General features: G+C 36.1%; 1 protein-coding gene across 3 annotated transcripts in view; it reads left to right on the forward strand.

Moving 5' to 3' along the window:
• The window catches only part of GSK3B (glycogen synthase kinase 3 beta), a 96,738-nt gene extending 85,419 nt beyond the window's left edge, over positions 1-11,319 (forward strand). For all 3 annotated transcript variants that reach the window (XM_088147519.1, XM_007424162.4, XM_007424164.4), the window contains 2 exons: positions 4,547-4,642; positions 9,276-11,319. In XM_088147519.1, the coding sequence (XP_088003645.1) occupies positions 4,547-4,642; positions 9,276-9,343 (164 nt within the window). In that variant the 3' untranslated portion in view covers positions 9,344-11,319. The remainder of the gene's footprint in view (positions 1-4,546; positions 4,643-9,275) is intronic.
• The last annotated feature ends 1,080 nt before the right edge of the window (positions 11,320-12,399 follow it).

Genomic DNA, 12,399 nt, shown 5'->3' on the forward strand with positions numbered 1-12,399 from the left:
ACTCTCATTGACTATGAGTGCTACTCCATTTCTTCGAAGGGTTTCTTGCCCACAGTAGTAGCTCAGTTTAATTTGTTTTCATAATCCATTTAAACTTCTATAACATAAACTATTCTTTCCCTATACTGAAGAGAATCTTGGAAAAGAGGTTGTGATTTTTAAAATTTCTCTACAATTAACATTCTGTTGCCTAAAAATAAGTTGCAGTCTAGAATCAGATCAGTATTAATTAAATTAACTAAATCACATTTAACTAAATCAATTAAATTCACATTTAGGTGTCTCTCAGATATCTAATTCAATCAAATTCAATCTAACGCTTTTTTTGCACATATCCAGCATTTTGTTTAAATTATATATCCTGTTCTGTCATATACACTGATCTTGTAAAAATACATATTGATATTATGTGAACTTGCAGTACTAAAAACTTTTCATCCATTTTCAGAATATTTCATTCAGAAGCTTTTCTCATTTTAGTTTCCTTGCTTTATTTCCGAAGTATCAATATTTTGGTGATTTAAAAAACCATTTTGATATTTCATACTAGAGATGCAACTGACCAAGCCATACTTATTCATATTGTGATTAAATAATTTGTTATGCACAAACGAAAAGGAATGTGAAATATTTGGGTTTGTTTTGTGTTAAAATATTCCAAATATAGACAAGAGTTTTTCTGTAATGTTCCCTATCATGGAAAATATTATGAGAGAATTAAAACTTAGCCTGAATAATTATTCAGAATTAATTAAGATACAGTATCATAATAGTAAGATGGATAAACATGTAACATTGTAACATTGTCACTCCCCTCATTTTTAGGGCTTGGATTTAAGGAGATCACAATTTTAAAGTATTTTTGTATGTAAATATAAGTACATAAACACACAAAGACTAATGGAACAAACCAAAGTTTAAAAAAGAGTGATTTTTGAGAACCATTGTTTGATCACTTTAAATGCCATTGTTTGATAGTAATTTTTTTAATTAAAAAAAAATACAAGAACACAACTATTGCTTGAATGAAATTGAGCAGCTTTCAGCTGAGAAAATGTGAAAAGGTGCAGAATTTGCTACAAGGATTTTTAGTAAAACATAATTGTGCCTTTTTAAGATGCTGATTCTCCTTGTTTCATACTTAAAGAATTAATTTTTGTAAAAAAATACTTTCCCTTTAAGTTCTCCAAGAGACATTGTAAGCTGATTATGATAATGTTTGATTCTAATATTACAAGAAAAGTTGTGTTGAAGGCAAAGTTTTTGTACTTTGTGTATATACATTTCTGAGACATGTATATAGATAATTTCAGCCAAGGAGAAGATGTTCCAGAATACTAAACCTCATTATACCTGCAAAGGCTGCACTGACCTAAGGTTGGAATCAAGCCCCAGTGTCCCCACAATGCTTATGAGGCTTGAAGAGGTCTTCATAGGTTGAATCAATTAATTTTGTAATGTTTATTTTGCAGTTGCAGAGTTCTATTGGAGGGAACTCCTGCCTCCTAGCTCTTCCTCTATCTGGTGAAGCTCCTGCTCCATCATCCTTTTTGGCCGGTCTGAGGGGTAGCTTTGCCACTCCTTTGCACAATCTGCCAGTATACATTCTTTTCATCCAGAATAGTAAAAACGTCCATGCCTGCAAGGCTCAAGAATCTCTTCAGTTGCAAGGATACTATAATGCTATTTTTGCACATCCTTGTGTAGGTCCTATGGATCCTAACATATTCTCAACTCATAGGTCTTCTTTTTTTTTTTTTATGACTGCTTAGCCAGCGTATGGTCCTCTAACTCTTGATATTACTTGTTCCTTTTCCATTTGAGATGAAGTATATTTTAATCTAGCAAGTGTGACAGATGTCATCTGTGTATGTGCATGTATATTGAGGACTACTGCTGGATCATTGTGTTTATAGTGACATCCTTCAAATTTATCAAAACCATCAACAAGTTCTGAATATAAAGAAACAATTTTCTTGTTCAAAGGCTCTACTGTGTTTACTATACTAACCCAGCAAACCAACTCAGAGATAATCATGCTTTTCCCCCAATATTGGAAGAGGAGAAATGTGTCACGTAAAGTAGTATTATAATTCTTCTCCTTCAAGCTTGACTTCTAACAAGTAGATACAGGCTGAATCCTAGTTCCTCCATAAACTACAAAGGTTATTTCACTCTTAAGTATTATATTCTTGTCAACAACTCACAGAAAACTTCGAACAGAAAAAGATTTGCTCTGCTCCTATATCAAGTTTGAAGGCTTAAGGTTGTGAGGTTGTCCTGCTTCCTGATTTACATAGTGAGTAGAGATAGAATGTAATAATTCTCCATTAACCATACTGCAGCCCAGTTATAGGTTTGGATTTGGGGTTTTGGTTTTTTTTGGTGCACATTTATGGCAAATCTCAAATGCAAGACAGTTTCAAGGCTGATGTGTTGTTCCACAATGGAGCTACAGATTTTTTCTGAGTTGATTATAGAAGTTCAGAAACCTTTTAAGAGTCCATTTCTTTTCAGTGATATGTACTGAATGCAACTCTTTGGAAGATGCTGAAGTAATTGCCATTGTCTGCAGTTCGGTTTTCATTATTCAGTTGCATGGCTTGTATCAAGTGCTTTTTCTAACATAAGTGCAGACCACTCAGAAGTGTTTCTTTTGTATTCAGTATAAAAGATGAGAAAATAATCTCATCTCTCACCAAGTCATCAGCTATTGAACCAAAATAATAGTTGCTGATCTTAAGATTGAGGTTTATAACAGACTTTTTAATAATGTCTCCAGGAATCTGTATATGGTTCCAAAAGGCGTAATGCTCAAACAGAGCATTCCTGTATGTTGTAAACTTAATAGACACTCTTCTGTGTCATCTGGGACTGCAGCATCAAAAAAAAAGAAAAGAAAGAAAGAAAAGTATTATAAGCAGCGAGTGTTTCGTTCTCCACACAATGTAGCAAGATAGTTACTTGCCATTTCTTTGAAACCTCTTCTATCCCAATTGCAGTCAAGTACAAATGAATATTCTTCTGTTTCTAATTCTGGCATTAATGCAAGTAGAGGAAAAAGCATTAAAGAGTCCATGCTCACAGGCAGTCCCTGTTAAAGCATAAAGTGCTCATGCCATACCAGTGCATACTTAAGCAGTTCTTGAAACAGATATTTATTTACTTGGCCTTGTAAAATGAACAGCGGTAAGGTGAAGTTACAGCAAATTAGAAAGTTAATTTATAAACATGCAGTTAAATCTATCAAGATTAAGTGTTGCCAGCTAGGTGGCCTTAAAGATTGAATGAACATGCATTCAGCATGCATGAATAAAGAAATTATACCATATGTATTTTGCCTTGATATGTTTGTAAACCCATCCTATGTGCCAGAGTACCAGACACCAATTGGAAGCAGCATGGTTTGCAGCCAGCTAGTTTTCTCCCATTGCCAGAGTTGTGAGAACATAATGAAACAGGAAAAAATCTCTGATTTGTAAGGAAAATTTGCTCTATCAAAAATCCAGTGTGAACCCTACCTTCACTCAGAGTAAGAGTACCCAATGGAGTGGAGTATGGTGGGAGGAATTATGTGAAAAATTAAACATTGTTGGAAAGAAACATCAGGGTAGAATATATAGATTAAGCATTATTATCCTCTGGAAGTATCAGCACCAAGCCTACCTTGACTGATCTTCAAAGCTAAAACCATTGGCACTGGTTAATACATAGATGGTGAATCACCTTGAAATGCCATCTAGTTGTCGGCTAGACTGGTAAATTGGGGGGGGGGGAACCCATCCTTGAAGAAGACATTTGCAAACCATTTCTGGAAACTGCCTTGGGAACTGTGTGGATGCAATTATACAGGATAGAGGAAGTTAATCTTGTCACTGGTGTCAGAGAACATGGTGACCAATTTTGGCTGATCTCAAGAAAGGTTAAACAGGGTTAAAACTGGGAATCTATCAGTAAATCCCAGGGCTGCAGGCAAGTAAAAAAAAAAGTATGCTGGAAGAAGATAATGGCAAAACACCTTTGTATTGTTGCCAAGAAATAACATGGACCTATCCATGTAGTCACCAGGAGCTGACTGCTCTTTTTCATAAGTCCACTGACATATAACTAAGCAAGGGTACACCAATATAATTTGAACTTCTTTACCTTTATGTTGCCAATAAATTTATTTATTTTCTAATTATTGTACATAATATCTCTGACTATGACATTCTTAGTCCCTTGCTTATAATGGACTGTTTTGGTTTTCTGAGAAAAAAGATGGTGGCACATGATCTACATTTTAAAATACAAAAAGGTAAAATATTTTTTCTGGGAAGTATTAGGAACAATATTGGCATTCTTCTGTTGTTCTCATATTATTACAACAATGTGCACTGGTGGGATTTAACCCCCTTCCCCTATTCTCCCACAGCAGTAATGATTATCATAGAAGTTTTCATAGAGCTTCCTTACAGTCCTGGCTTCATCAGGAGATCTGCTAAACCAGATGATAGAATTTTGCTCTGAGCAAGCTATGAATGATCTTTCTTTAACTTCCTTCTAGAATTGTCAAGTAATCCATCTTTGGCTTCAATCCTCATACCTGCTCATGCTCGGAATCAAGCTGTTTCAACCCCTACCAATACTTCAGCAGCCTCAGGTGAGATCACATTTATGTCTGCCATATTTTTTCTTGGTGTGCAGTTCTTCCTCCCACAATCTGACACAAATGCTCACCATCCCAGTGCCATTGCAAATGTTAAATCTTGAATTAATAAATTTTAGTCAAGTATCACAGATCTCTCACATAAAGATTTGGAAAATTGCATGCGGATACTAGCATATCAGCAGCATAAATACATAATGAAGAAAAGCATTTCATGCTCGTTGTAAGCCATTAGATGTCTGCATAATTACTTAATCAGAGCCACTCATGGGTAAAAAAGTCAAAATGCCAAAACAACATTTCTTCCATCTTCTGGGTATATCTTAGGTATTTGTCTTTGGTAATGGCATACGGGGCTGTATACAAATGATAAATGTGGTAAGTATTGCAAAGCTACGTTACTCTATGTAGGGGAATATTTTTTGAGAAAATACATGTATAAGATTGGATATACAAGTAGGAAACTAGTGGAGTTAGGCAATAATACTCAAACAGAATCCAAAGTATAAAAGAAGCTAGATGCAAGTTTTTTAATCAGAGAATAATGGAATTGCAAAATATGTTAGATATCTACCAGATTAATAACTTAATATTCTAGAAATTTAACTGAAGAAATTAGTCAGAAGACTTGGAAAATATATATTAGCCTCAGAGTTGATTGTGCTAATCTTACTCCAAATACTTACAGAACCATAGCATTATAGACGTAGAAGGGCTCTTTTTGCTGTTAACTCCAAGCCACTGCTCTGTGTAAGAGTTCAAATCAAGCACCCAAAACACATAATTCTCCAGCCTTTACTTGAACACATCTGCTGAAGGGGAATTCATCATCTTTCTAGGTAATTGGTTTAATTGTCAAACTGCTCTTAGACTTAGGATCTTTTGCTAAAATGCAAGTAGAGTTTGCCTCCCTCTAGAAAAATACCATTATTCTCTGTCCTGTTGTCTGAGGATAAAAATATTCAACAATTACTTGAAATATTTGCAACTTCTATCTGCTGCTGTTCAGAGATTTCCTACAAAATCATTTGAAAGAACACAGATCTTCCTTAAGAAAACAATTTCAGATCTCAAATTTTCCAAGAGAAGGGGGGTGATTCTTCACCTACCATATAATCATCCCAAAATTCTAGTGAGAGCTATCATAAAGGGGAAAAAAACCCACTGCTATTATATCTCTATAATCACAATTATTTAAATTTGCTGCCGTGTCACAGGCTGAAATAGTTAAGCCAGAATCTAAGATGGTAAACTTTTAATCAGGCCCCATGGGAAATGCAGCCTAATTCCAGTCCAGTTCTAATCCATTAGAAATTGAATAAGGAATTGGTTGTAAGATTTTCAAGAGTTGCTTCTAAACTAGAAGACTACTTATCATAGCTGAGTACCATATAGCATCAAACCCAGAACTTTGGCTGGTTTAATAGTTCCTGGGACATAATTATTACCAAATTGACTGCAAATTTAGCAAGGGGGCGGCTTTTACTAGAAGCTGTCTTGTTTGAGTAGACCAGCAGGTAGAAGATTGAAAATAGACACCTAGATAATTAAAGGATTTTGCCTGCTCTGTGAGTTTGCCATTGATCGTCTGTCTAACTGGGTCCTTAAAACATTTCCTAGAGAATACCAATCCTTTTGTTTTAGAGTAGTTTATTTTACAGTGTTCTCCTTAGAGCAGCAAAGCAATAGAACTTTAAGGCATCTTCAGAGGCCTATTTGGAGATGGACCAAGTCTACAGGTAGTCCTTGTTTAGCAAATGTCTCGGATAGTAATCATTCGCAAATACAACGGTAGTAAATAAAAAAATTCCAACCAATGCATGCACTTATGCCCAAATTATTCATGAGAAAACTTTATTAAGTTCCATCTTTCTTGTTTTTTTGCTTCTCATCCCTTCTTATCAATATCCATTGTTCATTCTGCCATCCAGTTTGGTTTCTTCTGTTTCTTGGTCTTTGGCAGTCTCTTTTCAAAGTCATCCTTAACAACTGCTTTGATTTCATTCTACATTTCCTCTGGTTCCTGATCAGTGAGGTTCAGGACTTCAGAGTGATCCCTGATGTTCTTTTAAAAATGGTGGGCATATGCTCAGGATCATAATCATGGGAACTGGTTGACTTTGTTCTTCCACTTTAGTTTGACTTGGAACTTGACATGAACCAGATTATGATTTGTTCCCTAGTCAGGTTTTGGTCATGTCTTTGCTGTTATAACTGAGCTCTTCCATCTCCTTGTACCAGTAATGAACTCAATTTGATTGTCTTGTGCTCCATCTGGAGATGTCCTTGTATATACAGTAGATTTCCCATCACTAATAACCATTGGTATGCACTCCATTTATTATCTTCTAAAACTATTTAATCTATGGCTATCAACCACAACCATGACAAGAAGTCCAGTAAACCATGTTTTACAAGAAACTGTCTCTGTTTCTATCACCTACATGGCTACTGTGCCATTTATGACTGTAAAGCCCTAAAGCAGCTCTGAATTGAGCCCAAAAACAAAGGGATAATTAGTGAAGCTCTTGATGTAATTCCTCATCAAGGAAGAAATGGATGAGCATCAGTGAGTTGTGTTCTTCTCTCTATCATCATTAATGCACCTTAACACTGAAGAACATGTATATACTAGTGAACATAATTTCCTCTTAGTTTTTCCCATGGAGATTTATTTATTTATTTATTGCTATTTATTGCTATTAACAGTGCTTTGTGGAAACAGCTAATATTCTCACACCACTGAACAAAAAGCAGCAGAGATATTGTGGTCTAAACCAAGATCAAAGAAGAACTGGAGGGCGGGGAGCTTTAACCTCATGTCCTCACAATCCTAAGAAAAACTGTTAAGGAAGAGGATGTAGGTTATCTGTCTAGCACATCTGTCTCACAATAACCCATCACAGGAGTTATTGAAAGCTTTTACCTGGTGTAAAGAACTTTGAATCTTGATATGTGTGTTCTTTCTTTTCTCTATCACTATACTTCATATTGAAGTGGATGTGTAAGCCAGTATGAACCCTCCCAGGTAAACCAGACAGGAAAGACAACTGGATGAGCTAATTCTACTTTATTGTAAGGCTACATTAACAGAATCTTGCAAGTCTGAAAGTACAAATCTCCCGCCCTCATTTACTGCCTGAGTATTAGGGCAGGTCCTTCCTAAGTTTCTTTTTCTGGCCGTTACTCTGTTGCGGACTCCTTTCTCTTTTATCTGATCGTTCCCTAGGTGGCATCTCTTCCCCTGTCTTCCAGTGTCACCTTCACATTCCATCACATCTGGTAGGGGAAAACCCATTTATTCCCAACCTCTCTGTGGGACCATGAAGTCCATAAAAACAGGTAGGGCCTCACTCTCCTCTCTGTACCCAGTTCCATCAGAGGTAATCCATCAAGGTGACTCAAGTGGTTACACTACTTTTCAATGGTTTCAATGGAAATCAGCATGTATCTGGAGTTTCTTGATGATATTTCCCAGCTTTTCCACAGGTAGCGGGCACACCAGCAGCTAGCCAGATGTTTAAAGCACACTTCTTTCTTATTCACTACCTATTTTGGTCAATTAGTGATTTTTTCAGCTTCCAGTAACGTGGGGGAAGGTTCTATCTGTCAGTCAGTCAGTCAGTCAGTCCATCAATCAATCTATCAATCAGATTTGCCACCACCCATCTTGTTGAAACAACTCTGGGCTGTTTAAAAAACGGTTGCTGTTGGTGACCATTTCTTTGTTACTTTATGTGGTTAATATGAGGCATCTATTTGACTAGTATTTTGGGTCTACCTTCTTATAGTGTCTCAAACAGATGCTTTCCTTTTTCAACCTTCTGTTAAAAAAAAATCCATTCTCTGAGCCTGCTGAAACCTTGGAGCTTCAGAATGGGTCACAGAGAAATAGGAAGATGTCTCTTCCCTCTTGCTGAATAATTTTCCTTATGTAGTAGTTGTCTATAGTACCAGTTCCAAGAAGGAGTTGGAAAAAATTCATGCTTAGCAGAGCTAGGAAGAATGGCAAGTTTCTAATACCTAATATTTCTCCCTCTACATCTGACAATATTAGGTTTGTTTTTGTAGAATTAAATTGTGCTCATCCTCTTATCAGGCAGATTACAAACCAGATCCTTAACACCTCATGCTCTATTATGTAAAATAATTAAAAGTGGTACTGTACGTGTGAAGACTTAATTTTAAATACTAGGTAAAGAATATAAAATATAATTAGTTGTATTGTTCAAATGTGCCTTATGCTCCAGTTATCATTATTAACATGCTATTTTTAATTTTACTATATTTCCAGGTTCCTCTTGGTAAATTAGGAATAACTTACAGTGATAGTCATGGCAGTTGCTTCTGCTGCTTTTGTCATACTGACCTCCAGCCAGTATTGCTCTATCAGATAAAATACGTGGAGCAAGTCCAGCAGCAGATGAAAAACAGTCTGATCTATACCTTCTGATGCCAAAGACGCCCTTCCCTCTGGAATAGATTTCTAGATGACAGGCTTGGGTCTTTCTTGAGTCCCTTTATCCTTCCTGGGACAAAAGGCAGAACAGAAGCTTGTCCGTAAAACTTCATATTACTGACGTGTAACCAACTCTTTCGTGTTTTTTTTTTGGTCTGATGTTTGCAGATGCCAGTGCAGGTGATCGAGGTCAGACCAATAATGTAGCTTCAACATCAGCTTCCAACTCCACCTGAACTGATCTCAAGCAGCAGCTTGTACAGGAACAATCACCAGTAATTTTGAGTCTTACTCAGCAACACTGGTCACATTTGGAAAGAAAATGTAAAAAGAAGGGGAAAAACTGTTCATTATAGTGTTGAATTTTTAAAAATTGTTGTTCTTATTTAACCTTGTAAAAAACCAGTTTCATTGTATGCTCACTCTGCAGGCTCTTTGGGGCAGGGGAATAAGTGGGGCGGGAAAAGGGAAATGGATTATTAGAACACACCAATTTCTCTTCCCATGACAATCTTCTAATTTCAGACAATTGCTGTTGTGTACTTTAGAATCAGGAATCTTATCTGACGCCCTCCAACCATCACCACCATCACCAGAAAAAAGGAAAGAAAGAAACCCCTCATTCTGCTGAAGCCTTGTATTTTTAAGTGAAGTTTCAGTTTTTGGTGTAGTGCACAACTTGAATTTGGTTAGGAGTTTAACAGAAGTTGCTCATCTTGAGTATAATTTGCTGGAATTAAATGTTTTTGTGTTGGGTGAGGAGGAAGAACAAGATGAGGTGCTACAATATGCTGAATTGCCAAAGGGAACTATGAAGGAGAGGGGAAGTTACAGTGTGAAAAACAGTTAGTAAGGAACAAATCACCTTAAATTTCATTTGCCTCTGAAGAATTTTGCAAACATGTAATATTGCCTTGAATGTACCTATCCCAACATTTTAGGCAGTGGATATTAAAAGATCTGTAAAGCATAGAAGAAAGCATGACCAATCATATCCACACCTCAGTAGATGGGCATAGGTGTGCATATCCCTCCATGCATAGAAAATACAAAGATCCTTCTGTGTTCTGTTTAGTCTAAATTGACTTCTTTCTTGAAAAAGCAGACTGAAAAAAAATGCAAGGGATATAATGTGAATGGACATAATATTTTCATAGCATATAGAGCTTTTAAGTTGATAGATTATTTAACAGGTAGATTTAAATCCCAGTTTGAATTTATATTTAAATTCACATTTTTCAGCTTCTTCCTTTCTAATCTTTCTTTACTGGTTTTCAGGAATTGCTTTTGTCACAATGGAGAATATTAATCTCTAGACAAATAGTTTACTTGCTCCAGCTGTCAAGTGTGTGTGTATGTGTATATTTGTGTTACATATATGTACACACAAGCACGCATGCACATATATAGTGCTACTTTTTATTTTTACATCTAGTAATACTCTGAAGCAGAAATGCCTGTTTCCTGTGTCTTTGTTCTGGATTATTAAATTGTGGCCAAAGGTCTCTGTGACATGAAAGCAATATGCCTTGGATGGTTTGAGAAAGGTTTTGAGAAAGTATGCCATTACTAATGAGTGAAGCACTAATGGGTTCTTGTGACTAGTTTCCTCTTTGATTTGATAGCTGTACTTATTTAGCTTTACATCAAATTAACTTTAGTTTACCTTGCAATATCTTTCATTGGTGAACCTTTTGAAATTAGACTTGGGCCAAGGAGAGCAAGTAGTTTATATTCATTTCTTAGGTGTGAAGTCATTGAGGGAAGAGAAGCCCTCATATGATGAATAGGGCATGTTCAGAAAGGAGTGGTGGGTTCTCTAAAAAAAATCAGATGACTTTAAAGACCGTTCACATCATCACTTAAACTGTTGTTAAGAGCCATGAGTCAGGAAGCTGTCTTTCAAAAACTAAAGCTGACTGGAAAAGAATCCGTAATGAATGGGAGGTCTAGAAGGTCCTCTTGCTGCATGGAATGAGCCCACAGGTGTCTTCCGTGTTGAGCGTACAACCATCTTAGTCAGAGCTCAGTTTTGTAGTCATGATAGCAAGATGGTCTGAATTCAGAAAGAGGAGATCTTAGGAGGATTTGTATTATTTTTATTGGTTTAAATCTAATAGAGGAGAATAATTAAAAGCTTTAACACTTTTTTTTTAATGTATATGTGTGTGTATGTGTGTGTGTGTATAAAAACTAGGATCCTGATTTTTTTCCTAAGGATCATGGCAGAACTGCAAGCAAAATTTTATATAAATCTAGATCCAGGTGTTTCAATATCATTTTTTGTAAATAAACTGACAAAAGCTCCTCACCAAATTCAAGTTTGTACATTAGTTCTTAAACTTTTAAGTTTTATTGCTTTATATGTAAATACGTGGACACAGGAACTGTTATTAATGAACAAATGTTACCATTCAGGGCAGTTAATTTGTTTTAATAATCAGACAAAATGTAGACAAGCTTTTTAAAGCCATATAGTTCTAACTATGTACAGTAGATAACTGGCCTGTATTATTGTAACAATAACTCTAGCAATGTATAGTGTATCTATATAGTTTGGAGTGCCTTTGCTTCCATGATTTTTTTCTTCCTTTTTGTAACAGATGCCTCATATGTGCAGACATGCTTCCCTTCTTTCAACCATTTCATGGTCAGTAGCAGCGTTAAAAGAAAATGCATCCAGACATCCGTGGCTGTACTCGTTCTGCTGCATTGATAGCAGCGAGTTACAGCTCAGCAGCATCTGGAGCCACCATTTTCCCCGTACTTTGCACACTTATTTAAACATATCCCCACTGTAACTGGTTTCACTGTATCAACGACACCTTGGCATCTAAAGGACAGGTTTACATTTTGCAAATTCTTGCCCAATATGTTCTTCAAGGGGTCTTGTAGACCACCGCTTCCTAGAGCTTTTGCTTGGCCATGTTGTTCATTCAGAGACAGAATTGGAGATTGTAAAATAAGTAAGCAACTGTAATTGGGGAGGGAAGAACTGGGATCACATACATACACCTGCGTTTTTTAGATCTAGAAATCTTGCAAGCCTTTTTGGACAGAAATAAATTTGTGGTAGTAAGTGTTTATAACCATAGATTATCACTTCCCTTCTCATTTACTTGCCAATTTTTTTTTTATGAACGTTAATTTTTTTTGCTCAGCACAAAGGCCTTGCTTTTAAAACTCTGCTCATATGTATATTCAACTTTGTTAATATTCTACATGAGGTTTTCTTTAATGGCAAAATGCTGAACTTTTTATCAAACCAAAGGTTGCTTTTTTTTTTAAGCTT

This window comes from Python bivittatus, unplaced genomic scaffold (genome assembly GCF_059951505.1).
Source record: "Python bivittatus isolate LINGU-HERP-01145 unplaced genomic scaffold, Pbiv_v1 ctg000520_np1212, whole genome shotgun sequence".
In the NCBI taxonomy this organism is placed as follows: Eukaryota; Metazoa; Chordata; class Lepidosauria; order Squamata; family Pythonidae; genus Python; species Python bivittatus.